This window comes from Phacochoerus africanus, chromosome 13 (assembly GCF_016906955.1).
Source record: "Phacochoerus africanus isolate WHEZ1 chromosome 13, ROS_Pafr_v1, whole genome shotgun sequence".
In the NCBI taxonomy this organism is placed as follows: Eukaryota; Metazoa; Chordata; class Mammalia; order Artiodactyla; family Suidae; genus Phacochoerus; species Phacochoerus africanus.
This window is the reverse complement of record NC_062556.1, coordinates 364,710-391,515: the sequence shown is the minus strand read 5'-3', so window position 1 is coordinate 391,515 and position 26,806 is coordinate 364,710. Positions and strand designations below refer to the sequence as shown.

The following is a 26,806-nucleotide window of genomic DNA, read 5'->3' as shown; positions in this document are numbered from 1 at the left end:
TGTGGTGTAGGTTGCAGACGAGGCTCGGATCCCGAGTTGCTGTGTCTCTGGTGTAGGCTGGTGGCTACAGCTCCGATTCGACCCCCAGCCTGGGAACCTCCATATGCCGCGGGAGCGGCCCAAGAAATAGCAACAACAACAACAACAACAACAACAACAACAAAAACAAAGAGAAAAAAAAAAGAGAGAGAAAAAAAGAGAAAAAAAAAGGGAAAAGGGGTTCCTTCAAAAGACACAAAAGGAGTCATTCCAGGGGGATGCCATGAACTACTGCAGCTGTCAGCAGACGGCAAACGGCTGTCACTGCAGGAAACACAGGGCCCCCGACAGCAACGCCGCCTCTACGTGAACGGACCCAGCGGCTGCCCCTTGTCAGGACTTCGGGGTCCACGGGGTGATGAGCTCCTCGTGGCTCAGGTCAGAAGCAGCTGTCTGGCTCTTCGAGGAGAGTCCCAGCTCCTCTCCTGGTCTGCACGCCTCGCTCATCACACTTGCATCCGCCCCTCTTTCAGCCCCTCACGCCTGGCCCAGATCACCTCGCTGAGGACCCACGTCACCCCAAAACCGCTCGGCAGTTTACTGTGCTTCCGGCTGTGAAGAGACCCCCGGCGGGGTTCACCCTGAATCCCGCACTGCGGGGCTCACCTGGCACAGGTCCTCTTTCTGAGCCACCAGCCGCAGGGTGACGGGCTCGGCTGGGACGTCTTTGTGAGGAATTAACCTGTAGAACTCGCTCATCATCTTGTGCAGATGTTCCGCTGTCTCTCCCTTTTTCACGGCCGTCTTGACTAGAAGGAGCACCCCCTCCGCCTTGCTCACCTTCAAACACAAGACGACATACGATTATTAAAACTAAATCGGGAGCAGTGCGTGTCCTGGCGCAGCGGAAAGGGATCTGACTAGGAGCCGTGAGGTTGAGAGCTTGATTCCTGGCCTTGCTCAGTGGCTGAAGGATCGGGTGCTGTTGTCAGCTGTGGTGTAGGTCACAGACGTGGCTCGGATCCTGCGTGGCTGTGCCTGTGGCTGTGGTGCAAGCCGGCAGCTGTGGCTCGGATTAGACCCCGAGCCTGGGAACCTCCATATGCCGTGGGTGCGGCCCTAAAAAGACAAAAGACAAAAAATACAATAAATGCATCCTGATAATCCAGCAAAGTAAAGGCTCCAGCCTAACAGGGTCTAAGCTATAACTATAAGCAATATGTTACATACATACATACATATGTCATAAGTTACAACAAGGCCTAGTCAGGTGCCCGCCAGCTCCCGGCTGCCCGGGACACCAACGCGGACAGAGCTGGCGTTGTTGAAGAGGCGTCTCAGCCCCCACACTGGTCCTTAAGCAGAGGGAAGCCTTGGGCACTGATGTCTGTTCCTACATCTGTGTCCGCAGAGAGAGGGATCCTGGCAGGTCTTTTCACATAAATTTAGAAGGTGGTCAGGGTCAGACCAGGAGTGACCCCCCCAGAATCTGCACTTTTCGGACTTGACCTCAGGAACCCCTTTACTCTCCGAAGTGCATCAGGTGACCCCACCGGGGAAACGACGACAGTGCACGGTACGAGCTGTACCACCGGGAACAGCTTCTTCAGCTGCTCCTTCACTTGTACGTAAGGAAGAAGCTCTTTCCGGGGCTGCGAGCGTGTCCGCCCTTCCCCGAGACCCTAAGTTACCGTGAGACAGACCAGGGTCTGAGCCCCTGGCGGGCGACCCGGAGCCCCGAGCCCCAGGCCCCCGCAAACCCGCAGCCGCCGGCTCCCACGTCTGACCCTTCCGGGCAGGACTTCCAGTTTCCAGGACACTCGACTTACGTCGTTGAGGCTCATCCTGTTCACAGGTTTGAGCAGCGTGTGCTCCAGGCAGCCCAGAGCTTCTGCCCAAATCATCTCCACCAAACCGCTCACCTCCTGGCTCAGCGAGCTCGAAGGTATTACCTCCTCCAAGAGCAACTGCCACGACAAGATAACAGAGCAACAGCACAGAGAGCGATCGTGAGGGGGTGTATTTAGAGCCGAGGTGAATAGGGGTGTGCAAAGGAAGAGCCCTCGAGGCCCTGAGAGCGCGACAGTGGAGCCCCGCCGCCTCCCCGCACACCTGTCCCCTCCCGCTTCTCTCTTTTACTCCCGAGTTGCTTTTCCTCTGGCCCTTTTCCTCACACACGAAGCTTCAGGCCTGCCAGGGGGACTAAGGGTTAAAGACCATGACCCCAGGAGTTCCCGTCGTGGCGCAGTGGTTAACGAATCCGACTAGGAGCCATGAGGTTGCAGGTTCGGTCCCTGGCCTTGCTCAGTGGGTTAAGGATCTGGCGTTGCTGTGAGCTGTTATGTAGGTTGCAGATGTGGCTCGGATCTGGAGTTGCTGTGGCTGTGGGCTAGAGCTCCAATTAGACCCCTAGCCTGGGAACCTCCATATGCCATGGGAGTGGCCCTAGAAAAGGCAAAAAGACAAAAAAAAGACCACGACCCCAGGCTGGGCCACACAGAAGGAAGCTGGGGAGGGGGGGGGGCCCATCCCAGAACTCAGTCAGACCCCAGTGGGCTCCCAGGCCCCTGTGGGCGCCCCTCTCCTTCTCTCAGCTCCGCTCTCACCTCCCGCCTGTTCCCTGTGGGTCAGGAAGCAATGGCTGCTATTAAACGCGTTGGGTCAATAACGCAATACCACGCAGAGGTCGGTCTTACTGCTTGCAGTTTTTCGGATGCTAACTGGGTTGCTTCGGGTGTAAAATGTTCTCGGAGTAGAAACCCTTGTTCCTGCAGCTCTTCCACGTATCGCTCATAGCGCTGACTCGCGTCTTCAGAGCTTTTCTGAACAGAGAACGGCCGCCTCGTCTGCAAAAGGCAGCAAAGCGTTAGGGTTCGAGGAGGCGGTAACTTATTAACTAAGACGCTCTTTACTGAACGCCTGCTATGTACCATGGGGAGCAGGAACACAAATAAGGCAGCAGCTCCCTGCCATAAAGGCATCTAGAATCTCACGTTTTCAAAGAATTACTTACACTTTCAATTCGTCACAAAATAGCCTAAACCTGAAAGTTGGGGGAAGGCCTGAGCAGGCGCAGCAGGTAGAAAAGATACATTGGGAGTTCCCGTCGTGGCGCAGTGGAAACGAATACGACTGGGAACCATGAGGACGCAGGTTCCATCCCTGGCCTCGCTCAGTGGGTTAAGGATCCGGTATTGCTGTGAGCTGTGGTGTAGGTCGCAGACTCGGCTCAGATCTGGCATTGCTGTGGCTGTGGTGCAGGCCAGCAGCTACAGCTCCGACTAGACCCTGCGTCTGGGAACTTCCATATGCCGTGGGTGTGGCCCTAGAAAACAGCAACGACAACAAGAAAAACAAAAAAGACAAGACACATTGGATGTACGGGAGTCTCTGGAAATCCAGTCAGAGCCCACATGCTCCTGCTTTACACACCCTCTGAACTGCCACACGCTCCTGCTTTACACACCCTCTGAACTGCCGCACGCTCCTGCTTTACACACCCTCTGAACTGCCGTATGCTCCTGCTTTACACTATCTGAACTAGGTGTGAAGTCTGGCTTCCTAGCCTTCTGGAAATGAGAAACACTGGGGGAAGGGAAGGAGAGAAAATACCGCAGGTATGAGGCTTGCTGGAGACACAAGGACAGCCGTCAGTGAGGAGAAAGGCAGGGGCACAGGGGCAGGTGGTGTTGAAGGCAGGCCACAAGCCCCTGGACACACAAAGGCCTCCGGACACCCTGCCCCGGACTGCGAGTGGCCAAAGGTCCTCGTGGCGGCTTGGCCAGACACGCGTGCAGCACTGATACCCGTCTGGGCTGGTGGCTGCGGGGCACACGCCACATCCAAGCCGCTCCCCTGAAGAAGCCGGGGTTCTGCCTGATTTTGCTCGGGTTCCATGCACATGGGTTACTAAAGGAGAGGGGGCAGCTGGAGGAGCCCCCATGCCGCCCAGCTCGGTCCTCTGGTCGGAGCAGACTCACCGAGGAGCACGAGTGGGGCTGAGGCGGAGGTTTCCTTTTCCAGCGAAGGAGACACTCTAACGCGTGGTACCGGGGTTTTCAACTTGACCTCACCTCCCTTTTACCCACACAACTAAATGCGCTATAAGATACAGTGTACGTGTTTGGGGTAAAAGGGTAATAAGACCCTTTCTCTTTCTTGGACACATCTGACCTCCGATTAACCTTTGCTGTCTGCTTCCACGGCCCCGGGTAAAGGTGTGATGTCAGCTGTCACAGGAGGCCAAACCGCTTGGGCCGCAGTGACCCCTCCTTAGCAAGCGGCTCTGGGACTGGAGGTCACGTGGCAGCGGAGCCCAGGGCTCTCAGGACCGCCGCTTGCATGACCCACGCTTGCCTGATGGCGTTTCGAACCCAGGCCAGGCTGGCGTTAGCAGACGCCTGGGCTCCTGCCTCGCATCGAGTGGGCGAAGTGAACAGCGTCGGGAGCCGGAGTGGACGGCTGTGAGGACACCCGCTGAGGAGGTGGTGTTGCCTCCTGAAAGTCTGGACGGACGACACATGTCAGAGGCTGCAGGATACGTGAACTTGAGGCATTGGCTCTGTGCTGATTTTTGCCTCCTGATTGTTTTAGGAACCATGGCCTTGACACTGAGCAGGCCAAGGTCATGGCCTCTGAACTGCCCTCCTTGCTGTTCCTGCCCGACAACACTGCATCCCTCTTTCAGGAGCTGTTCAGTCATGGGGCATGAAGTCTTTCAGCTTTGGGTCCTGGCCTCTAGGAGCCTGCTTGGTACAGAGCAGGTGCTTGAGGACGTGTGTGAAGGGATGGTTTGCACAGGTGTAAACGCCGGGAAAGTTGCCGTCAGGGACTCAGGACACAGAAGGTTCTCCTCTGCTGAGAACTCCTCCCAGCCCACTCCTCACCTCCGCGGCCCCAAAGAACACATCTCCCACTTCCCAAAACTGTTCACCAGCTAAAAGTAAAGGCTCACAGCCTGGCTGGCTCCGCTGGCCCCTGTAAGGACATGAGCCGTGAGCAGGGCGGACCAGCACGCGGGAACCCACGCTGCTGCAGGGAGACCCTACCTCTGTGCCGTCTGCGAGGAGGAAGCGAGCGGACGTCAGGAAGATGCGCTCCCCGGGGGGCCCTGTGCACCACAGCTCCACCACCGCCGTCTCCGAGCTTCCCTGCGGCCCCACCTGGAAAACAAGTGGTCCTGTCACATCTGAGCTCATTAAATAACCACACGTGCCACTTAAAAATGTTGACTACAAAACTGATACAGGAGTTCCCGTCGTGACACAGCAGAAACGAATCCGACTAGGAATGATGAGGTTGTGGGTTCCATCCCTGGCCTTGCTCAGTGGGTTAAGGATCCGGCGTTGCAGTGAGCTGTGGTGTGGGTCACAGATGCGGCTCGGATCCCGAGTTGCTGTGGCTGCGGTGTAGGCCGGCGGCTGTAGCTCTGATTGGACCCCAAGCCTGAGAATCTCCATACACCAAAGGTGTGGCCCTAAAAAGCAAAATCAATCAATCAAAAAAACTGATACATGTTTATTTGCAGATATAATTTAGAAAATATGGAAAGTAAATAGAAAAATAAAAATCACCTGAAATCATACTATGGATACATAACCACTTTTAATATTTTGTTACATTTCCTTGCAGGATTCTTGCTATAGATAAATCTGCATATGTTTAAACTGTACCACTTTTCATATTTTCTTAATCACGGAGGAAATGTTATTTTCAAGTTACATTTTATTAAAATATCTAAAAAATACAAATGGAGCATCTCTTTAAAAAAATTTTTTTTTTTTGGCCATGTCTGGGCCATATAGAAGTTCCCAGGCCAGGGATGGCACCCACATCACAGCAGTGACAACACCAGATCCTTAACCTGCTGCACCACAAGGGAACTCCAAATGCAGCACAATTCTTTTTTTTTTTTGGCCTCCTTGCAGTAAATGGATTTACTGAGTTTTCTGGCCAGGGATCAGATCTGAGCCAAAGTTGCAACCCTGGATCATTTAACCCACTGTTCTGGGGCCAGGACTGAACCTGTGTCCTGGTGCTGCAGAGACGCTGGGAAGTATGGGAACTCCCAAATGGAGCAGGTTTTGAGTGTTGATGTTATTTTGCATTTGTATGATACTGGAGAAAAAGGGCTTTGTTTTTCTTTTTAATGAAGAATAGTGTAAATTCACTGTAGCTTACGTAAATACTGTGTGTCGAATCCACTCTTTTAAAATACAAAAAACCGGAGTTCACATTGTGGCTCAGAGGAAATGAACCCAATCAGTATCCATTCCGACACGGGTTCGATCCCTGACCTTGACAAGTGGGCAAAGGATCCGGCATTGCTGCAACCTCCAGATGTGGTTTGGATCCCGCGTTACTGTGGCTGTGGGTGTATGTTGACAGCTGCAACTCTGATTCGATCCCTAGCCTGGGAACTTCCATGTGCTGTAGGTGTGGTCCAAAAAAGAAAAATATTAAAAAAAAAAGATATAAGAAATAAAATACAAGAAACTGTTAATACCATAGAGGAGTACCTTTATTTTTAAGGTCATATTAAGATTTCCTATGTTTAAATTTTTATTATAAGCATGCATTTCTTTTATAACAAAAATATTAAAAAATTAAACAAATTTTAAACATAAAAATGTTCTTTACTAAAAATCAACTCATATATTAAGGAATATTTATTCAGAATATGCACCATTTTTCAAAACAACAAGAAAATTATCAAACAGGAAATATAATCCCAAGACTTTTTTTCCCCCCAAATAGAAATCATTCTTACTTTTTCCAAGGTGTTATATTTTGCTACTTCGAAATCTTGAGGAAAATGAGGAATTTCAGCATTCTCCGTAGAAAACCTGAAATTTGTAGAATAAAATTTGAATATTAAAATGGACTTTTAGACTAAATCGAATTTTCATAAAATTTTCTCGTAGATCTCCTAGTTCTATACAAAATACGTCCTATGTCCCTAATGCCACCTTAGAGGTTTTAAAAACGGTTAACAGGTCTTGTGGAATGAGCTGGATTCCCCCTTTGCATCATTCAGAGCTCTGATCCAGTTCTGTGCGTGTCTGCACGGTGGGTCAGGATGGCTTCGGGCACAAGCAAGAGAAACGGGCCAGCGTGCTGAAGCGCAGCCTGCCACACCCGGAGGCCCGAGTCTCTCTGGGCTCTGGCCCTCAGAGCCTGGTCAATCCAGACAGGCCCACGCCTCTCTGGAGGATGGTCAACTTGCCTTTAAAATAAAGTAATTAATTCATTAATGATTTAAAGCTGTCAGAGTTCTCATAATATGTACTCTGTTTTTTTCTTTTTTTCTTTTTAGGGCCACACTCATGGCATTTGGAAGTTCCCAGGTTAGGGGTCGAATCGGAGCTGTAGCCAAAGGCCTGCGCCACAGCCACAGCAACACGGGATCCGAGCCCCATCTACGACCTACACCACAGCTCACGCAATGCTGGATCCTTAACCCACTGAGCAGGCCAGGGATCAAACCTATATCCTCATGGCTCCTAGTTGGATTGTTTTCACTGTGCCACAATTTTAATTTTGGTATTTGTTCTTTCTTTTAACACAAAGATTAACAGGTAAAGGAAGACCAAACGTTTCATCTAATTGATACAGCAGTTGGGGTGTGGATGCTTTAAGAAGCTGAAAAGAACTGTAGACTCATCCTCCACTTGGGGAGGCTGTGTTATTTCTACTTTAAAAAAAATACTGAGTAGACAGCAACGAACTGTCTTTACTCTGAAGGCTATTCTGTAAGGCAACCGAGTAAGCAGACTGCCCGAATCTCACCGCCAGTGGTTTTTCTTTCTTAAAATCAAGCCAACAATCACACCTAATCTCATAATACTGACAAGATAAAAATTATCATCACTATAGTAGTTGAAGTAGGTTTTAATAGATTAAAAGCTTAATAAAGACTAGATAAGCAAGACTAATCGAAATACTTCAAAAATACTGATGCGCTAATAGCATTTTGATACTGGGCTTGAGGTTTATAAAACATTTTGCAAACTCCTGGAGTGTGAGGGACCAGAAGTAGATTACTCGGTGAGGGCCACGTCGTCCTTCTCCGGGGAACTGTCCAGGGATGGATCAACGGTTTTCACTTCTAGAATCAAAACGAACAAAACACGTTTAAAAATTTATTAAAAGTAGGTAAATGTAAATGTTGGAATTGTTAAGATTCTTAAATATGGTCATATTTCCCATGTTAGTCTGTTTTTTAAGGTGTCCTTAAATTATCTCTACTTATCAGCCTTTTCTAGGGCCACACCAGCAGCATATGGAGATTCCCAGGCTAGGGGTCTAATCGGAGCTACAGCAGCCAGCCTGCACCACAGCCACAGCAATACCGGATCCAAGCCACATATGAGCTGTGAGCTACTGAGCAAGGCCAGGGATGGAACCCGTGTCCTCACAGATACTAGCTGGGTTTGTTCCAGCTGAGCCAAAATGGGAACTCCCAGGAACAACTTTTTATTTTTTTTTTGTCTTTTGTCTTTTTGTTGTTGTTGTTTGTTGCTATTTCTTGGGCCGCTCCCGCGGCATATGGAGGTTCCCAGGCTAGGGGTTGAATCGGAACCGTAGCCACCGGCCTACGCCAGAGCCACAGCAACTCGGGATCCGAGCCGCGTCTGCAACCTACACCACAGCTCACGGCAACGCCGCATCGTTAACCCACTGAGCAAGGGCAGGGACCGAACCCACAACCTCATGGTTCCTAGTCAGATTCGTTAACCACTGCGCCACGACGGGAACTCCCCAGGAACAACTTTTAATGCAAGGATTTCTTTCCAGTTCTAATTACGCTCTCAGGATTTCAAAGGCCATCAGTGTGTTTGCGTACTTCTGCATCTGACTGGATTATTTTGGATGTTGACAGATATTTTCAACATAAAAGGGGTTGACTATGGGCTTACTTTGTTTTAGCTGCCAACGGCTAGAACGTCTGACACACCAGCCCTTCTGGGTAATCATTTGTCTAAAGAGGCTGCACCATACCAAAACATTTCTATTGTTAAAGCTCTATTTCTATTGCTAAATGCGGCATCTAACACATACATGTGCTTATTATATTATTATGAATTAATATTTATCAGAACTGAGTACAAGGCCCTACTGCATAGGACAGGGAGCTGTATTCAATATCTTGCAATAACCTATAATAGAAAAGAATCTGAAGAATATATATCTAAAAAACGGAATAACTTTTTTGCACACCTGAAACTAACTTAACATTGTAAATCAACGATCCTTCAATTAAACAAACAGAACAGTCTGAATGTTAAAATTGAAGTATCATTGATTTAAAGTATTACATTCGTTTCAGGTGCACAACATAGGTATTCAACACTTTTATACATCATACTCCATTTACAGTTATTACAAATAATGATTATATTTCCCTGTGCTGTACAATGTATCTTTTTTTTTTTTTTTAGCGGTTGAATTGGAGCTGCATCTGTGACCTATGCTGCAGCTCTGTCAATGCCAGATCCTTAACCCGTTGTGCCCAGGGCTCCAGAGATGCTGCCAATCCCATTGGCACCACAGTGGAAACTCCTCATTTAATTTCTTTTAGATTCCTTATTTAAGCGATGTCATACAATATTTGTCTTTCTCTATCTGGATTATTTCACTGGGCATAATACTCTCCAGATCCAAACATGATGTTGCAAATGGCAGAATTTCATTCTTTCTTATGGCTGAGTTGTATTCTATTGCATATAAATACACCACATCTTTATCCATTCATCTGTCAATAGACACTTAGGTTAGGTTGCTTTCCTATTTTATGAACATTGGGGTGCATGTATGTTTTTGAATTAGAGGTTTTGACTTTTCCAGGTATGTACCCAGAAGTGGGATTGCTGGATCATACGGTAGCTCTATTTTTAATTTCCTGAGGGACCTCCGAACTGTTCTCTATAGTGATGGCACCAATTCGCACTCTCACCAATAGTGTATCTTCTCCAACATTTGTTTGTTGACTTTTTTTTTATACTTCTTTCTTTTTTTCTTTTAGGCCTGTACTTGCGGCATATGGAAGTTCCCAGGATAGGGGTCCAACTGGAGCTGTGGCCGCCAGCCTATGCCAGAGCCACAGCAACACCAGATCGGAGCTGCGTCTTCAACCTACACTACAGCTCACGGCAACACTGGATCCTTAACCCACTGAGTGAGACCAGGGATCGAACCCACAGCCTCATGGCTCCCAGTCAGATTCATTTCCACTGCGCCACAGCGGGAACTCCTATTTGCTGACTTTTTGACGATGGCCACCGTGACCTGTGTGAAGCAATATCACATTGTGATTTGATTTACATGAACCATTTTTTGTTTGTTTTTAAGTTATGGCCAAGAGGCATATGGAGGTTCCTGGATCAGGGAATGTATCTGAGCCACGGCGGTGACCCTGCTGTAGCTGTGGCAACGCTGAGTCCTTCAACCCACTACACAGGGCGGGGATGGAACCCGCACCTCTGCAGTGACCTGAGCTCTGCAGTCAGATTCTTAGCCGACAGCGCCACGGTGGGAACTCCAAGAACGGCTTGATTTCTGATATGACTGATGAGGGGTGCGTTTCTCTGTGTCCAACGACTTCGGCTTTGACCAGATTCCAAACTGCAATTTGGGTTTATAGGGAGATTTGTTTCTACTGGTGAGACGACCCAGGCCTGCCTTCCCTCCTCGGCCCCTGGGAGGCTGGTGTGTGTGCAGACATGTCCCCAGGCTGTCCCCATAGTCCAGGGTCCAGGCACCTTGGGTATTTCTGCGCAAGGTAACCACATGCCTCTTGTAAAATTCCCCCAAAAAAGAGAAGACGCTTTGGGCTGTTACCTCCAGGTGAACTCTGTGACCCAGCACCCAGCCGCCGGGGTGGAGAGTGGCAACACAGAGAGCTCCAGGTGGAGGCCACCCTGGGGACCCAGCAGACGGCGCGGCCTCACCTCCTAACCTGTCCACTTTGTTGCATATTCCAAGGAACCAGACAGAAGGCGTGGCGGCCTGTCTCTTATTTTTCCTGGTCTGTGACTTTTGGCTTTGTGCCATAGGGCAGAGATGGAAGGATTTATGGGTGATGCAGGCTGCTCAGCTGGCCTGCTGCATGAAGGAACCTTGGAAATGGTATCGATAACTATGTTTGTGAACATACGCTGACAGCAAAAAAGGCATTTTTTGGAAGGGATCTTGGAAAGGCTGTGAAGAAATACAGTCCACAGCAGAGCAAAGTGGCTCAGGTAAGGTGGGCTCCACTCCAGCTGGCTTGGGATCGGGCAGCCCTTGGAACTGGACTTGCTGGCTCCAATAAAACTGAAATGGCTGGAGTTCCCGTCGTGGCACAGTGGTTAACGAATCCGACTAGGAACCATGAGGTTGCAGGTTCAATCCATGGCCTTGCTCAGTGAGTTAAGGATCCGGCGTTGCCATGAGCTGTGGTGTAGGCACAGACGCAGCTCGGGTCCTGTGTGGCTATAGCTGTGGTATAGGCTGGTGGCTACAGCTCTGATTCAACCGCTAGCCTGAGAACCTCCATATGCCTTGGGAGCAGCCCCAGAAAAAGGCAAAAAGACAAAAAAAAATAAAAAAATTAAAAACGAAACAAAACAAAACAAAAAACCAACTGAAATGGCTCCAGTGCAAGAACTGGTGTATCTTCAGAAACCATAATTTATCTAAGTTCTTGCACGCATCTCAGGTAAAATCTGCAGCAAAAGCTGGAGTGAAAATCATGATATGTGGCGACGAGATCAAGTGGAGAAAACCACACCGTTTCCCCCACCGCCAAGACTGCAGGTTCACTGCTTCACGTGCCCTGGACCTGGGGTGCTGGCAGCGTCCACACGCCTCTGCCACCGTCAGGCTCCACATGTGCCGCTGCTGCCGAATCCAGCTCGGCCCAATCCCTGTCCCTTCTCTGCGTCCAACTACGTGCCCCGAAGAAGATCACACTGGAGGTGACGAGGGTAACATGAGGCCGGACACCACTGCCTTTTCTGCGCTGGGGACGTGCTGTCTCAGTTGTCGGGGGTGGAGGTCATGCTCGAAGTGCTTGCAAAGAATCTCAAGGACACGCGCGTGCTCTCTCGGATGCAGGTGTGTGAGACTCGCCGGGAGAACGTGGCTTCACCGTGAGCGCGTTAGACTGGTGGGGGCGTCACAGGGACTGAATTTCAACTGCCCTTTGCTGGATGTCTGCTTTCCTGAAGGATCTGGCAGTAGGATAATTTCAGGACCTGGAAGAAACTACGTGTCTTTTTGCATTTACATTTGCAGTTAATATTACGGCCAAACAACCTGGTGAAAATAAATGACTAATTTTCCTCTGGGGTTCAGCGGGAAACTAGAGGGGTGAACGAGCCTTCGCGCACGGAGTGACGGTGGTCATGGTCCTTCTGTGAGCAACGCGTCCAAGGACTTAAACTTCACCCCGAAGGTCCCGAGAAATACAGGGATGACGTCTGCAAGCCGCCCTTGGGGTCCACTCTGTGAGGAGCCCCATCCAACTGTGGCAAACTTCCTCTTGAGCGTGGGAGGTGGGTGTTTCTCCGACGACACGGGAGCAGAGTCTCTCCACGACTCATCCGCCTCTAAGGGTTTTTCAGAGGCCAGCCACTTACTGCAGGACGTCATTTGTGACCGGCGTGAGATGCAGGATGCTGGGGTCCCTTCGCGCATGACGAACAGCCGCTTCTCTGGCTTCTTTCACACGGCCGAGCCCACAGGACGGCATCTCCCCGCAGCTCAGACAGGCAGGAACACTTGAGCCCCGAAGTGCAGGTGAAGCTTAGCTGGTGTGCGTTCCAGTGGAGAAAATGTGGGTGATCTTACTCTGCTCATTTGCTTGGAAACAAAAACTGCTAGTAAGAGCTACTTGGGACCAGATGAAATCAGCTTTCATCTATGATTTATTGGGGGTAGCTGGGAGATTCAGGTAATGTATCTGGATTTAAACTTATCAGTTTCCCTACCCCTGAAGCATTAAAAACAAAACATGCAATAAAATGGGTGCCTTGAAGTCATCCAAAGCGGTGATGGAAGCCTGTTGACTAGGTTTCTCATTAAACCATTTCCAGGTAAGTACACAGGTTTTATGCTAGGGATTCATGTTAAAAAGTCTTGTCGACGAGTTTCCTTGTGGCCCAGCAGGTTAAGGATCTGGTGTTGTCACTGTTATCACACAGGTTCATTCCCTGGCCCAGGAACTTCCACATGCCGTGGGCATAACCAAAAAAAAAAAAAGTCTTATAAAGGGACTATCTTTCACCCAGATATGACAAATGTCAGTGGAAGACCAGCGTGCCTTTGTTAGAAATGTACAGCGTACACAGAATGTGTGAGTTTGGAGTTCCCACTGTGGTACAATGGGTTAAGGATCTGGCATTTCTGCAGCTGCGGCTCGGATTCAGTCCCTGGCCTGGGAACTTCCATATGATGCAGGTGTAGCCAAAAAAAGAAAGAAAACAAAAACAGAATGTGTAAATTTTGTGCCTTGAACGGTGGCTTAATAAAAGTAAAATTGCATCGCAATATGTGCTGTATTTGACCTAAGGTAACTTTCCTATGGAGGCAATAAAATGCTGTTTAGATTTTTAAAAATTACACATCGCTCTCTGAGATTATCAGTTTTCCTGTGGTCATTTTGAATCCGACTGGATATTGAGAATCTATTTCTCTTGCTCAAGTAGCTTTTTTTTTTTTTTTGTCATTTCTTGGGCCGCTTCCGAGGCACATGGAGGTTCCCAGGCTAGGGGTCCAATCGGAGCTGTAGCCTCCGGCCTACACCAGAGCCACAGCAACACAGGATCCGAGCCGTGTCTGCGACCTACACCACAGCTCACGGCAACGCCGGATCCTTAACCCACTGAGCAAGGCCAGGGATTGAACCCGCAACCTCATGGTTCTTAGTCGGATTCGTTAACCACTGAGCCACCAAGGGAACTCCTTCAAGTAGCTTTCTGTTGACACTTCACTAGTTTGCTCACTCTTTCCTGAGATAATAAGAAGCCTAATTATTTTCATAGTATTTGGGGGCAATCCTGTACCGATAACACGTTCACGAACCAAAATGTTCACTACAGCACCTCTAGCACATTAAGTTCTTAATGTGAAAGACACCTGGAGTTCCCACAGTGGCTCAGTGGGTTAAGAACCCAACATAGTGTCCACGAAGATAGAGGTTCGAACCCTGGCTTCACTCGGTGGGTTAAGGATCCAGAGTTGCCAGCTGGAGCATAGGTCACAGATGCAGCTCAGATCCAGTGTGGCTGTGGTTGTGGCTGTGGTGTAGGCTGGCAGCTGCAGCCCCGATTCAATGTCTGGCCTGGGGAACTTCCATATGCTTCAGGTGTGACTTTAAAAGAAAGAAAAGAGAGAAAGAACGGAAGGGAGGAAGGGAGGGAGGAAGGGAAAGAAATACTTACCGGAGCTGCTTGCCTTTTGACAAGGAGGTGGCGCGATGCCCACTGACTTTAAGGGGTCATAATTTCTTACGTCCACCAGTTTCCTTTCCTTGATAGATTCCCATATAAACTCTGGGTTGGTGATATGGATATGGTGCTTCTGGAGAGAGTTCAGTTGGTACTGGCTCAGAACATCAGCGTTGTCTAAGATCACATGTGTGCACTAAGAAAAAAACAGTCAGCGCATCAAGCATTGGTAAAAACAAAATTTAAATAAATTACCTGTACCTGTCATTTTCACTCCTGTTTGTAGTAACTTTTCTCAGATTTCTAAAATTCTTACGAAGAGCAACTTCTAGTGTCACATGAAAGTTAAGAGAAATCAGCGGTTCTTCAAAAGGATGGATACGGATGTCCTTAATTGATCAGCCGACGAATCACCTCATCATAGGGAGTAAAAATGCAGGTCTGAAGTTGGACCCCAAGCCTGTGCCTGGGGGCGGCTTCAGGCTGCCCCTCCCTGTGGGTGGGTGGCCCCTTCCGTGACCACCCCACTGGCCTGGGGTTCTCTCCAAGTTACCCCTACTGTAAACGGAGCTGGGCTCCATGTGCACCTGTAATCACTTCTCTAGGAGAGGAATGAGAGGTTCCAAGGGTTCATCATTTATTTATGTCCCTGTGTTAGTTTATAACTGTATTGAGTTACTTGTGAATATATGGACAGTGTCTGCACCCTGCAGAATACATGAAAAGGAAAATAGCGATCATAGGTTAAGTCATTCCCCATGGCTGTCCCCCGTGCCCCTGGCCTAGAGGCCCGGCTGCCCGGCTGCCCCGCGGTGGAGCGGCTCTCTGCGTAGACAGCGCCCGCGAGCCCGCAGCTCGGTTTCAGCCACAGACGCCGCGCGCGCGCGGCAAGCGCGCGTCCTGCTCGCGGCCTCCCTCTCCGCGGGTCCCCGGACGTCATTCCCCACCCTCACGAATGGAGCGGCTTCCTTTGTCGGCGCAGCGGGTGTGCACCTTTCAAACGTTTGTGGACGCTGGAAGACGAGGTCCAGGCGACAGGCTGCCCTCACAGCTCCCGAGCGTTTCTAGACGCGAGGGCCTCGGTGTTGGGCTCTACCCGAGGGTGCACCGCGAACGGACGAGGGCCTCGTTCCGCCACAGCGACGGCGAGCCCGGCCGCGGCGGGAAGCGGCGCGGTGCGGGAAGAATACACAGGTTCCGCCTAAACTGGAGTCAGCTGGCGCTTCCTGATGCTCACAGGCACATAGGAAACGCCGGAGAAGCCCGCTGCCCGCTGCAGGCCAAGCCGGCTCCTGGCAGGCCAAGCCCAGGGCGGCGGGGTGGTCGGGGAAGGGGCCGCCCGCCCACCGAGGGAGCGCAGCCCCAGGCCTGGGCCTGTGTCTGCAGGCTTGGGGTCCAGCTTCAGACTTCGATTTTTACTCCTTATGATGAGCAGATTAAAAAAGAGATGAGCCTTAACCTCCGTCGGGGTTTCATCCAGCTGTGAAATTCTACTTCCCAACCATCAGACCTACCCTTCATTCCAAGAGAGGGAGGGCTGCTTCCTTGGGCCTTTAAATGAGCAAAACTAAGAGTCCAAAAACCCCCGGACACAGTGAGCCCTCCCTCTGCCCCCGGGAGCCGCTCCGGCAGGTGTCCCGCTGGGGTGGGCCTGAGGGCGAGGGAGATAGAGGGCTTTCCGCAGATGCTGTGCGCTGTCACTTTTCCCAGCACCGATGTAGCTGGTCTGAAATTCCGTCTGGTTAAGTCTGTGGCTGTGCCCCAGAGCTATCAGAACCACGGGGCAGGCAGGGGTGCCCTAGAGCCCTCGGCCTCCTCTCCTGGTGGTTCTCCAGCCCCCCCCCCCCCACCTGCTGGCAAAGTTGCGTTTCTCCTGCCTTCGAGGACTTTCTCCTGCTGCCAATGTTCTCTGCCTCTTCTAACCACGGCTCTCTCCAGCATCCCGCCATGCCAATCACACAGTTCTTATAAAACTGGCAAATACCTGAGCGTTTAATAAAAAGGAGAAATTTCCACCATTCTCCTTAATGTCAGTTTGTAACTTCCTCTTCTGTTGACGAGGTAAGTGTTTGACTTTCAAGCAGAAGGTACAATCTTCAAAGATGCCCACGGTCATCCTACAGGAAAAAAAAATTCCAAGTCATGGTGGTTAAGGGCTCTTTTTTTCAGTGAATACAATTGACAATGAATTTAGCATTGCTCTATGTGCAGGAGCTCCCGCTGTGGTGCACTGGGCTAAGAATCCGACTGCAGCAGCTGGCACAGTGGGTTAAAGGATCAGCTTTCCGCAGCTGTGGCTCGTACTCTATCCCTGGTGGGGGACTTCCATACGCTGCGGGTGTGGCCATTAAAAAAAAAAATTGTTCTACATGCCAACTGTGGGACGGTCGGGCATTATTTTTAAAAAACAGACACTGCAGTCGTGTTATCATTTCAAGCCCTGAACATTATCCAAGCTTGCAAGTATGTATGCTTTTTTCCAACTTGATGACTAATTTGGTAACACGCCAAAATCCTCTTGTACAGGCTCAGGATATACATCTTAGTGAAAACATGACAGATTTCAGCTACAAATGGCATGTTTCAAGAATACAGAAGCATTGATTTCTAAATTAAAAATAAAGATTAAATGATAGTGAAACATGAATTTTATACATCATTCTATAAATTCAAAGAGATTCCTTAGTTATGTGGGTTTCTATTAAGCGACTCTGCAGAAAAATTGAACAATTAGTAACAAAAATACTTTTTTTTTTTTTTTAGGGCCACATCCACGGCATATGGAGGTTCTCAGGCTAGGGGTCTAGTTGGAGCTACAGCTGCTGCCTATGCCACAGCCACAGCAACACCAGATCCGAGCTGCATCTGCGACCTACACCGCAGCTCAGGGCAAGGCTGGATCCTCAACCCACCGATCGAGGCCAGGGATCAAACCCGAAACCTCATGGTTCCTAGTCGGATTTGTTTCCACTGTACCACGACAGAAACTCCCTAAAAATCATTTTATGTTTAGGTGGAAAGATACATAGATACACACATGAAATTATTTTACCGTCACATATTCCCACATACAGAAAAGGATTACTTCTAAGAAAAAGAAGCGCACTTTGAATTGAAAGAACTATATGTATTTAATAAACTAATAAACGATGAGATACTGGGTCTAATTCACCCAGTAGTACAGTGAGTTTAATTTAGTTTTGCACCTGCCGTGACTAACAGCTTGCTCACGGTGAGCTGGTGCTTTGTGACTGGTTTAAGGAGGGCCAGTAAGTGGGTGTCCCTCTCCACGGTGCCAACTCTGCCTGCCACACCTGCCCTTGACCGTCAGGTCTCCCCCGGCTGGAGTCTCATCCTAGGCCCCTTGCTGGGCAGTGGTGTCCATTCCTCGAGGCCTTAAAGGCCACCCGTGTGCAGACAACCCCCTAGTCCACTGTGCCCCTCCTGGCCAGCCCTTGCAGGAGTGCTGTCCTGGGCTGCGGGCCGCCACCTGCGGTCAGCCCTTGCCCTCGGCACCTGTCACTAGCACCTACCATCACATCAGCAGCTGCCGCCCGTCTCATCCACTCCACCCAGGAATCCACACCTTTCTCCCATCCCTGCGTCCCAGGCCCTCCGTCTGGCAGCAGAGCCCTGGCTGTCTCCCCACTCCTGCACCGCACTGAAGCATGAGTAGCCTTATTCTGAAAATTCTATTTTGAATGAAATTCAAGTTTTCTGTCACGGCTCCGAGCCTGGCCTCATCCCAGCACCTCCCTCTCCCCCTGCCCTGGGTTGGCAAACCTTGGGGGCCTTCACCCAGCTGCTCCTCCTCCCTGAGGCCCTCCCTTAACCCCACATCTGCATGCCCCACCCAGAACCTAGCAGTATCTGGCCAGCAGAGGAGCAAGTTAGGGGTTTGCATTTTTTTGTTTCTTATGAGGTCTGTTTAAACTGGAGTCCCTTGATTTAACGCTGCCTTTCTTTAGCATTAATATTTAGTAACTTCACATGTGTTGACATGCCCACGGCCTGTGGAAGTCCCCGGGCCAGGGATCGAACCCGCACCACAGAGCAATCCAAGGTGTTGCAGTGACGACACTGGATCCTTAACCCGCTGTGCCACAAGGGAACTCCCGTGCTGACTGCCTTTTACATTCAAATTGATGCATGATAATCACTGTGTGTAGATGGGAAGCTGATAGAAACTGTGAAAGATATTAGACGGTGCTATTCAGGTTAAACTATCTTGCTCTTACTCTCTGACAGTTAAGAAATGACAACAAACAAAACTCTAATGACTCTCATCACTTTTGCGACAGTCTGTGTCACATGTCTGGCCTGTGCAGGACAAGGCTCAGGGTAAAAATCCTTAATAAAAAGAAAAAGAAAAAAAGAAAACATTCCTAAAGTGCTTAACAGTGGCAGGTCAAAGAATTTAAATAATTTTGATTCTTGTTAAATTATATTACTTTCCAGTTTTGCCTTAAATTGTATTACTTTTTAGTTTTACTTAAATTTCCTAACATATTAGGAAATTACTATGTATTTGCCTTTTGAAAATAACTTCTCCCCCGAAGTAAATTAATCACAATCAAGAAAAATCAAAAGCAGACATACTGGAGTTCCCGTCATGGTGCAGTGGTTAACGAATCGACTGGGAACCATGACGTTGTGGGTTTGATCCCTGGCCTCGCTCAGTGGGTTAAGGATCGGGCGCTGCGGTGAGCCGTGGTGTAGGTGGCAAATGTGGCTCGGATCTGGCGTTGCTGTGGCTGTGGTGTAGGCCAGCGGCTACAGCTGTGATCCGACCCCTAGCCTGGGAACCTCCATGTGCTGCAGGGGTGCAGCCTTAAAAAGACAAAAAAAAAAAATCTTTGAATTGTGCCATTAAATGGGTGACATTAATGCTATGAAAATTATACCTGTGATGTGAAGAAAAGAGAACCCCTCCTACACTGTTGGTGGAAATGTAAATTGCTGCAGCCGGTGCAGAAAACAGCATGGATGTTCCTTAAAAACTAAAAATAGGGGCTCCCACTGTGGCGCAGCCGGATCGGTGCATCTTGGGAGTGCTGGGATGCAGGTTTGACCCCTGGCCCAGCACAGTGGGTTAAAGGATCAGGCATCGCAGCAGCTGCCATGCAGGTGGAAACTGCGGCTGGGATCTGATCTCTGGCCTGGGAACTCCAGGTGCCACGGGGTGGCCAAAAAAGAAAAACAAAACCAAACTAAACTAAAAACAGAGCTACCAGGTGATCCAGCAATCCCACTCCTGGGCATATACCCGGAAAAGACAAAAACTTTAATTCAGAAAGACACACGCTCCCCAATGCTTATCACAGCGCTGTTTACAACGGCTAAGACTTGAGCAACCTAGATGTCCACCAACAGATGACTGGATAAAGAAGATGTGGTGCACACACAATGGAATATCACTTGGCCATAAAAAAGAATGAAAAAGTGCCACCTGCAGCAACAGGGATGCTAGAGATGCTAACACTAAGTAGCTTAGAGAAAGACAAAGATTATATGGTATCACTCATGTGGAATCTAAAAAATAACACAGGTGATTTTATTTACAAAACAGAAACATAGAAAATGAACTTAATGGTTATCAAGAGGGAAGGGGCAAGGAATAAATTGGGAGGATGGGATTATCAGATACACTCCATATAAAACAGATGAGGAACGAAGATTTACTGTGTAGCACAGGGAACCTACATTCGATATCTTGTAATGACCTATAATGGAAAATAATCTAAAAAAAATATAACTGAACCAATTTGCTGTACACCTGAAACTAGCACAATATTGTAAATCAACTACGATTCAATTAAAAAATGAATGAGATTTGTTTACCCACTTGAGTATGTGTTCATATGCATGCATGCACTTGTATATGTGTATACAGCACACATGTATTTAAGAAACAAAGCACCCATGATCCCTCCATCCAGAAACCCTAGTTTTAATATTTTGATATTTCTTTCTTTTCTTTCTTTCTTTTTTTTTTTTTTTGGCTTTTCTGGGGCCACTCCCGCGGCATATGGAGGTTCCAAGGCTAGGGGTCTAATCAGAGCTGTAGCCACTGGCCTACGCCACAGCCACAGCAACGCGGGATCTGAGCTGTGTCTGCGACCTACACCACAGCTCACGGCAATGCAGGATCCTTAACCCACTTAGCAAGGCCAGGGATCAAACCCGCAACCCCACAGTTCCTAGTTGGATTCGTTAACCACTGCGCCACGATGGGAACTCCTGATATTTCTTTCTGATATTATTTTTTCCTATATAATACTTTATAAATTATCATTATCATTATTATTTTTTACAGCCACACCTGCAGCATGTGGAAGTTTGAGAGCTAGGGGTCAAAATAGAGCCACAGCCTTAGCCGCTCCAGATCTGAGCCACATCAGCAACCAACACCACAGCTCACAGCAATGCCAGATCCTTAACCGCCTGAGCGAGGCCAGGGATCAAACGCGTATCCCCACAGACGTATCAGGTTCTTAATTCACTGAGCTACAATGGAAATTCCCTAAATTATTATTTTGAACACTATTTTTAGGAGTTCCCGTCGTGGCACAGTGGAAAAGAATCCGACCAGGAACCATGAGGTTGCAGGTTCGATCCCTGGCCTGGCTCAGTGGGTTAAGGATCTGGCGTTGTGGTGAGCTGTGGTGTAGGTCACAGATGCAGCTCGGATCTGGTGTTGCTGTGGCTCTGGCCTGGGCTGGCGGCTATAGCTCTGATTAGACCCCTAGCCTGGGAACCTCCGTATGCATGCTCCGTATGCAGCCCTAAAAGGACAAAAGACAAAACAAAACACCCACTATTTTTATTTTTTTATTGTAATCAATTGTTATTTCCAATACATTTTTTCTATTGTAACCCTAAATTATTTTTATAAAATGTTATTTATTAATATTGTTCATTCAGTTTTTTTATGGCCAGCTTCTCTAACTTTTCATGAGAATTTTCGTGTCACTAAATATTCTTTGAACGCGTTTGCAGTGGCTACATAAGCTATGTGTTACCTAACTCTTCCCCAATCATCAGATATTTGGTTATCTAAAACTGTCCCTTATACATTTGGAGGAAAATGTTTGCACATATGTTTTTGCTCAATCTCTGTCACTCTTTCTTGAGAATAGATGCCCAGAAATGAAATTACTGGATTAAACACTCTAGTTTTTGTTTGTTTCTGTTTAGGGCTGCATCCAGGGCATATGGAAGTTCCCAGGCTAGGGGTGGAAAAGACACCAGTCAGGTTCTTAACCCGCTGAGCCACAGCAGGAACTCCCAACACTATAGATTTTTTCAAAGCCTTTTTTTTTTTCCCTGTGGTAAAATACATAACATAAAATTTACCTTTTTAATCACTTTTAAGTGTACAGCTCAATGGCATTAAGTACGTTCACACGGTTGTGGAGCCAGAGTAGAAAGGTTTTAAGCATAAATCCCGGGCCCGTTCTTAGCGGCTGAGGCCACGAGAGCAGGAAAGACAGTGTTAATAAGTTCTGTGAAGCCTCACGTGGGCCCTGACTGCTGTCCGCCCGCAGCCCCCGGCCGGCGGCAGACAGAGCCCCAGTCTCTCTCCTCTCAAAGCCTTGCCTACTCAGGTCAGCTTCCTCTTGCTCCGCGGGAGCTCGCTCTGCCCGGCGCGCTCCGCGCCTTCCACCTGCAGACCTGGTTCCGCGGGGACACTGGCAACTCCCTGCGCGCCCCTCACAGTCCCCGCCTCTCCCCCCGAACCGCTGGTGCACTTGGGAGCAGGCGGCTCCGGCCTCCAATCCCGCGTCTCTACCAGAGGCATTTCCTCCGCTGGGAGAGTCTCAGGGTCTCCCCACCCAGAAAGCCCCCCGGCTCGGTTCCGGCCCTGCTTTGCCCTCCCGCCGGCGCCCCAGCGGCAGCTGTAACCGTGCGCTCCCTGTAACCCTGCAACTTTATCAGTAGCTGCGGGGGGCGGAGGAAATCCTGAGTCAGGGGCTGTGCCTTCTTTATCTTCCTGTCTGGAATCTGGACCACTTTTGGTACACAGTTGGCATTCAACAAATGCTTGCTGGCTAAAAACTCTTTCAAGCATCCATTAAAGTCTAGGATTCTAAAAACAACCTTCTGACACGATTTGCATATCTGGGCTCAAATGGAAGTAATACAGAACCTCCCTAAACCCCTAAAAAAAGCAAAGGCCACCTACTTTGGTATTTCTGCTACCCTCGGGGCATATTGTAGGGCTAAACACACAGACTGGGCCAGACTGGGCCTAATCTGTGCTTGCCGAGTAAATGCTCTAGTCAAATACGAGGAAAGAATCTGCGATGCACGCATTCTGGCTGATCTTCCCCTTTGTTTTAACACCACGCTTGAATGGTTTTTACGTTTATGTCAGTTTGTAATCCAGCATCCAAAGGTCACGCGTTTTTCTCGAAGCTATTTCCTACCCTTCCCTACGTGAGTCTTTAGGACATTCGCGGGCATTGTTTACTCATCTCCAGGTTTTCAACTTTGGACCCAACACGCACCTTCCATATTTTCGTCACCGTGTTCCTGGTTACTCCCGAGGTCAGATTACAGTCCCTGATTATAAATCAAAATACCGCATTTTGCAACTATCTTTCTCTGAAACCTAACTTTCGGAAGAAAGGCTGTTTAGCATATCGGAAATAAGAAACAGATTTTACCACACCTGCTCATTTTCGCGAGCTCGGAACGCGTCAGGGAACCCGGGTGCCGCAGGGGTTCTAACCCCCTGGGAGGACGACACGCACGAGGACGCGCCCACGTCCCCGCAGGAGCGCGCGGGGGGCGCTGCGGATACGGCGGCTGGGGCACGCGGGGAGCGGCGTGGGGACTGGGGGTCAAAGGCGGCGGGCGGGGCGCGGCGGCGCGGGCGCGGGCGGCGAGAGGGGCTGGGGGCTCCTCCTGCCCGGGGCGCCTCGAGGCCCTCGGCCGCCGTGAGGACCGCAGCGCAGAGCCCGGTCCCTCTGCGGACAGTCTGCGCGGCGCCTCCCGGCAGTTCCACCCGGCCGCTCGGCGGGGCCGGCTCAGCCCGACAGGTCGGTCACCCAGCGGCGCCCACGCACCTGCCAGAGGATCCGTCCCGCTCGGGGCTCTCCTGGCGCTGAACACGGGCGCTCCTGGCTCCGGCTTCTCGGTCTCCGGGGTCCGGCGTCTCCGGCGCTGACCTCGGGCGCTGCCCGCCCCGGTGCTTCCGCTTTCCGGGCGCTCCCGGCTCCGGGTTCCCGGGTTCCGGGCGCCGCCCTGGGCGGGCCCAGCCCCGCACCGCCCGCTCCGAGCTCCCGGCGCGCGTGGCGGGGCTGCGCGGGTTTCTCTTCCTGGATCGGCCCCAGGGCTCAGGACGTCCTCCGCTCCGCCTCGCAGGCGGGATTTGGCCAACGAGGGGGACTCCAAAGTTGGAGTTTGAGAAAAGTGGGTGGATGGTGCTGACATTTATCTGAGGAATGAGGGTAATTTTCGCGAGCGGGAAAGAAGCCAAGTTCGAGAGATGCTGGGATCAGGACAGGAGGGGTAAGATCATGATTTTAGGTGAGGACTTTCAGAGCTTGAGGTTCGCGGTAGCGTTTCTAAGGAGTTAGAAGTACGTATCCGTCCTTGCAGAGAAGACGGGCAGGAGATTCACCGAGTCGGAGGTCGAGTAATGGGAAATACCAAAATTCTCCAAACGGTGAATAAAATGGGAATAAAAAAGGTGTAGAAAGGATATGGATTTGAATCCTGACGCTACTCTTTAATTCCCAGGGGATTTGCGACAAGGTACTTTACTAAAGCTCCCTACCTTATAGGGTTGCGCGAATCAGCTTAAGCAACGTCAGCAAAAATAGTACAGGGTCTGTCCCTCCCCGCAAACATTCTAAAAAATTGACACAAACTGTCAGAAACTACCTTATCAGAATCGGGGAGATAGTCATATGTTTACGGTAAACAAGCAGATGTAAAAGGTTGTAGACGCTGGGCCCTGGGCTCCTTCGTCAGTAAAAACTGAGGAGGCCAGACAAATCCAGGCAAGGCGTTTCTGGGACTTGGGGTGCAGCAGGAAGGATGGAAGACGGGTACCAGGTGCCTTTGCTCACGCCCGGAGGAGGGGTGAGCTGGTTCCTTCCGGGGAGCGAGCGCGGGGCAGGGCAGTGGGTGTGGCAGGAGGCGGAGCCTAGGCGGTCTGGCCAACCCCTTGGTAGTGCCCGGGGCAGAGGTCACCTGCAGACGCTGAAATGGCAATGGGCTGGTGATGCTTTGCATGTTGCTCTTCATAATGACCCCAGCTGTGTATGCATCCATGTATTGTTAGTTTCTTTGTAGTTCTGTCGCTCAGGGAGGTATTTGTCCGCATGCATGTAAGCACTCCTACAGGGTCCCAGGTCCCCGCCCCTGCCTCTCATATCCAGAGAAAGGCCCTGAAACAAGGTAGGGGATTTTTATGGTATTTTAACTTCTTGACCTAAAACAATAAAACAGCCGGTGATTTTACCAATAAAATAGGGTGAACAGCAAAGAATTGCTCTAAAGAGCGTGCAATCTGGGAACACCCTGCGTTGGGTTGTCAACCCACTGAGCCACAACAGGAACTTTTTTTTTTTTTTTAGGTTGTCTTTAGGCATGAACATTGTTAGAAACTTTCTCTTTGCTTTTCAAGGCCACGCTAGTGGCATATGGATGCTCCAAGGCCAGGGGTCTAAACAGACCCACAGATTCCAGCCTATGCCACAGCAACGCCAGATCTGAGCCACCTCTGCGACCTACACCATAGCTCACGGCAATGCTGGATCCTTAGCCCACAAGTGAGGCCAGGGATCGAACCTGCAACCTCATGGTTCCTAGTTGGATTCGTTTCCATTGCGCCATGAAGGGAACTCCAGAAACTTTCCTCCCGAGGTGAAATTCTATAAATCTGAGGCTTGGGGCCTTGGTGAGGAACTCTCTTTCCCACAGGTAAAGTGGGCTGTGGCTTTCTTGCCTTTGGTTAGAGCCAGGTACTTGCATCTCCACGCGTTCCTGCCTACCCTGCTAGAGTCACCCTTTCTAACCCAGGCGACTTCAACTTGGGGGGTCCTCCCTCAGCCTGGCCTGCAATTCCGTCCTTTCTGGACAAAGCTGCTACCACAACCACTAGCTGAGCAATGAAAAGTTCTCAACTCTGAAAATTTCATACCAGATTGATACTGAACCCAGTTTTGCTCTGCTTGCCACGTGACAGCCCAGTACAATCGGAGTCAAGTTGTTGGGCCTCCGGATCGAACCTGCGTCCTCATGGATACTAGTCAGGTTCCTTAACCACTGAGCCACAACCAGAACTCCAATATATAGCTTTTTGTATGTCAACCATACCTTAGTCAAGTGGTTTTCAAAAAATGTAACCAAGGAGTTCTCTTGTGGCACAGCGGGTTCAGGATCCAGCATTGTGGTGGGGGTTTGATCCCTGGCCTGGTGCAGTGGTTTAAGGATCTGGTGTTGCTGCAGCTGTGGTGAAGGTCGCAGCTGTGGCTGGGATTCAGTCCCTGGCCTGGGAACTTCCATATGCCATGGGTGCAGCCAAACAAAATTAAGACTCTTCCTCATTCAGTTTTTACCACATGGTGGGTGCTAAGTTTTTACATATATTCTGTTTAATTTAATATTCTTATCACTCCTATGACATAGTTGTCCCCTGCTATCCATGGGGGCTTGGTTCCAGAACTCCTGGACACTCCAGAACTTGGGATGAGGATGGAGTAGGATAGTCGCACAGGCAGTTGCGGAAGTCCCTTCAGGAACTACAGTCAGACAGGGAGACCCGGGGGACTTTGGGAGATCACTCTAAGTCAACAACTGCCCAAGAATGCCATCAGAACGAGGTAGGCTTGCTCGATTAGTGGAGAGCTGAGATGTGCTTCAGGCCATTGGATGGGAGATGGGGTGAGACATGCATTCAAGTTCAGACCAAGGGCAGGAGGTTAAGGACCACCCTTCTGCTGATTTGAATAAGCACCCTGACAGTCCTAATTTGACCTTAGAGGGTCAAATACTCTCTTACTGGATACGAAGTTGGAGCTACTACTGGAAGAAAGAGGAAGAGGCGGTCTTTTCCCACCCCCACTGCCCTTGGATTATAAAACTGCAGCCCAATGAATCCTCAGGGCAGAGCCTCCTTGCTGCCCACTTGCATCTCACAAGCATCCTATCTTAACAAATCTATTTCTTGCCCATCACTTTGTCTCTCACTGAATTCCTTGGTGCTGAGACACAACGAACCTGGACTTCAGGAAGTCCAGACACAGGGTGAGTGATTCTAATTTAAAAGCTGTGGATTCAAGTACCAATCCGGGTTCTGACAGGACTCGAGTCCCGGCACACGGTTTCTAGAACCCATCCTGGCACACGGGTTCTAAGTTCAATCACAAGTGTTATCAGTGTCA

At 49.7% G+C, this 26,806-nt stretch overlaps 1 protein-coding gene across 2 annotated transcripts in view; it reads right to left on the bottom strand.

Annotated features, from left to right (window-relative positions):
• PARP4 (poly(ADP-ribose) polymerase family member 4) overlaps positions 1-24,034 on the bottom strand; it is an 85,150-nt gene extending 61,116 nt beyond the window's left edge. Inside the window, exons 1-9 of one of the 2 annotated variants that reach the window (XM_047756457.1) lie at positions 23,480-24,034; positions 16,393-16,525; positions 14,403-14,604; positions 8,023-8,086; positions 6,749-6,824; positions 5,028-5,141; positions 2,676-2,825; positions 1,809-1,946; positions 646-819 (exon numbers count right to left, since the gene is read on the bottom strand). In XM_047756457.1, the coding sequence (XP_047612413.1) occupies positions 646-819; positions 1,809-1,946; positions 2,676-2,825; positions 5,028-5,141; positions 6,749-6,824; positions 8,023-8,086; positions 14,403-14,604; positions 16,393-16,524 (1,050 nt within the window). In that variant the 5' untranslated portion in view covers position 16,525; positions 23,480-24,034. The remainder of the gene's footprint in view (positions 1-645; positions 820-1,808; positions 1,947-2,675; positions 2,826-5,027; positions 5,142-6,748; positions 6,825-8,022; positions 8,087-14,402; positions 14,605-16,392; positions 16,526-23,479) is intronic. The other variant, XM_047756456.1, reaches the window with a different exon arrangement.
• Between the last annotated feature and the right edge of the window lie 2,772 nt (positions 24,035-26,806).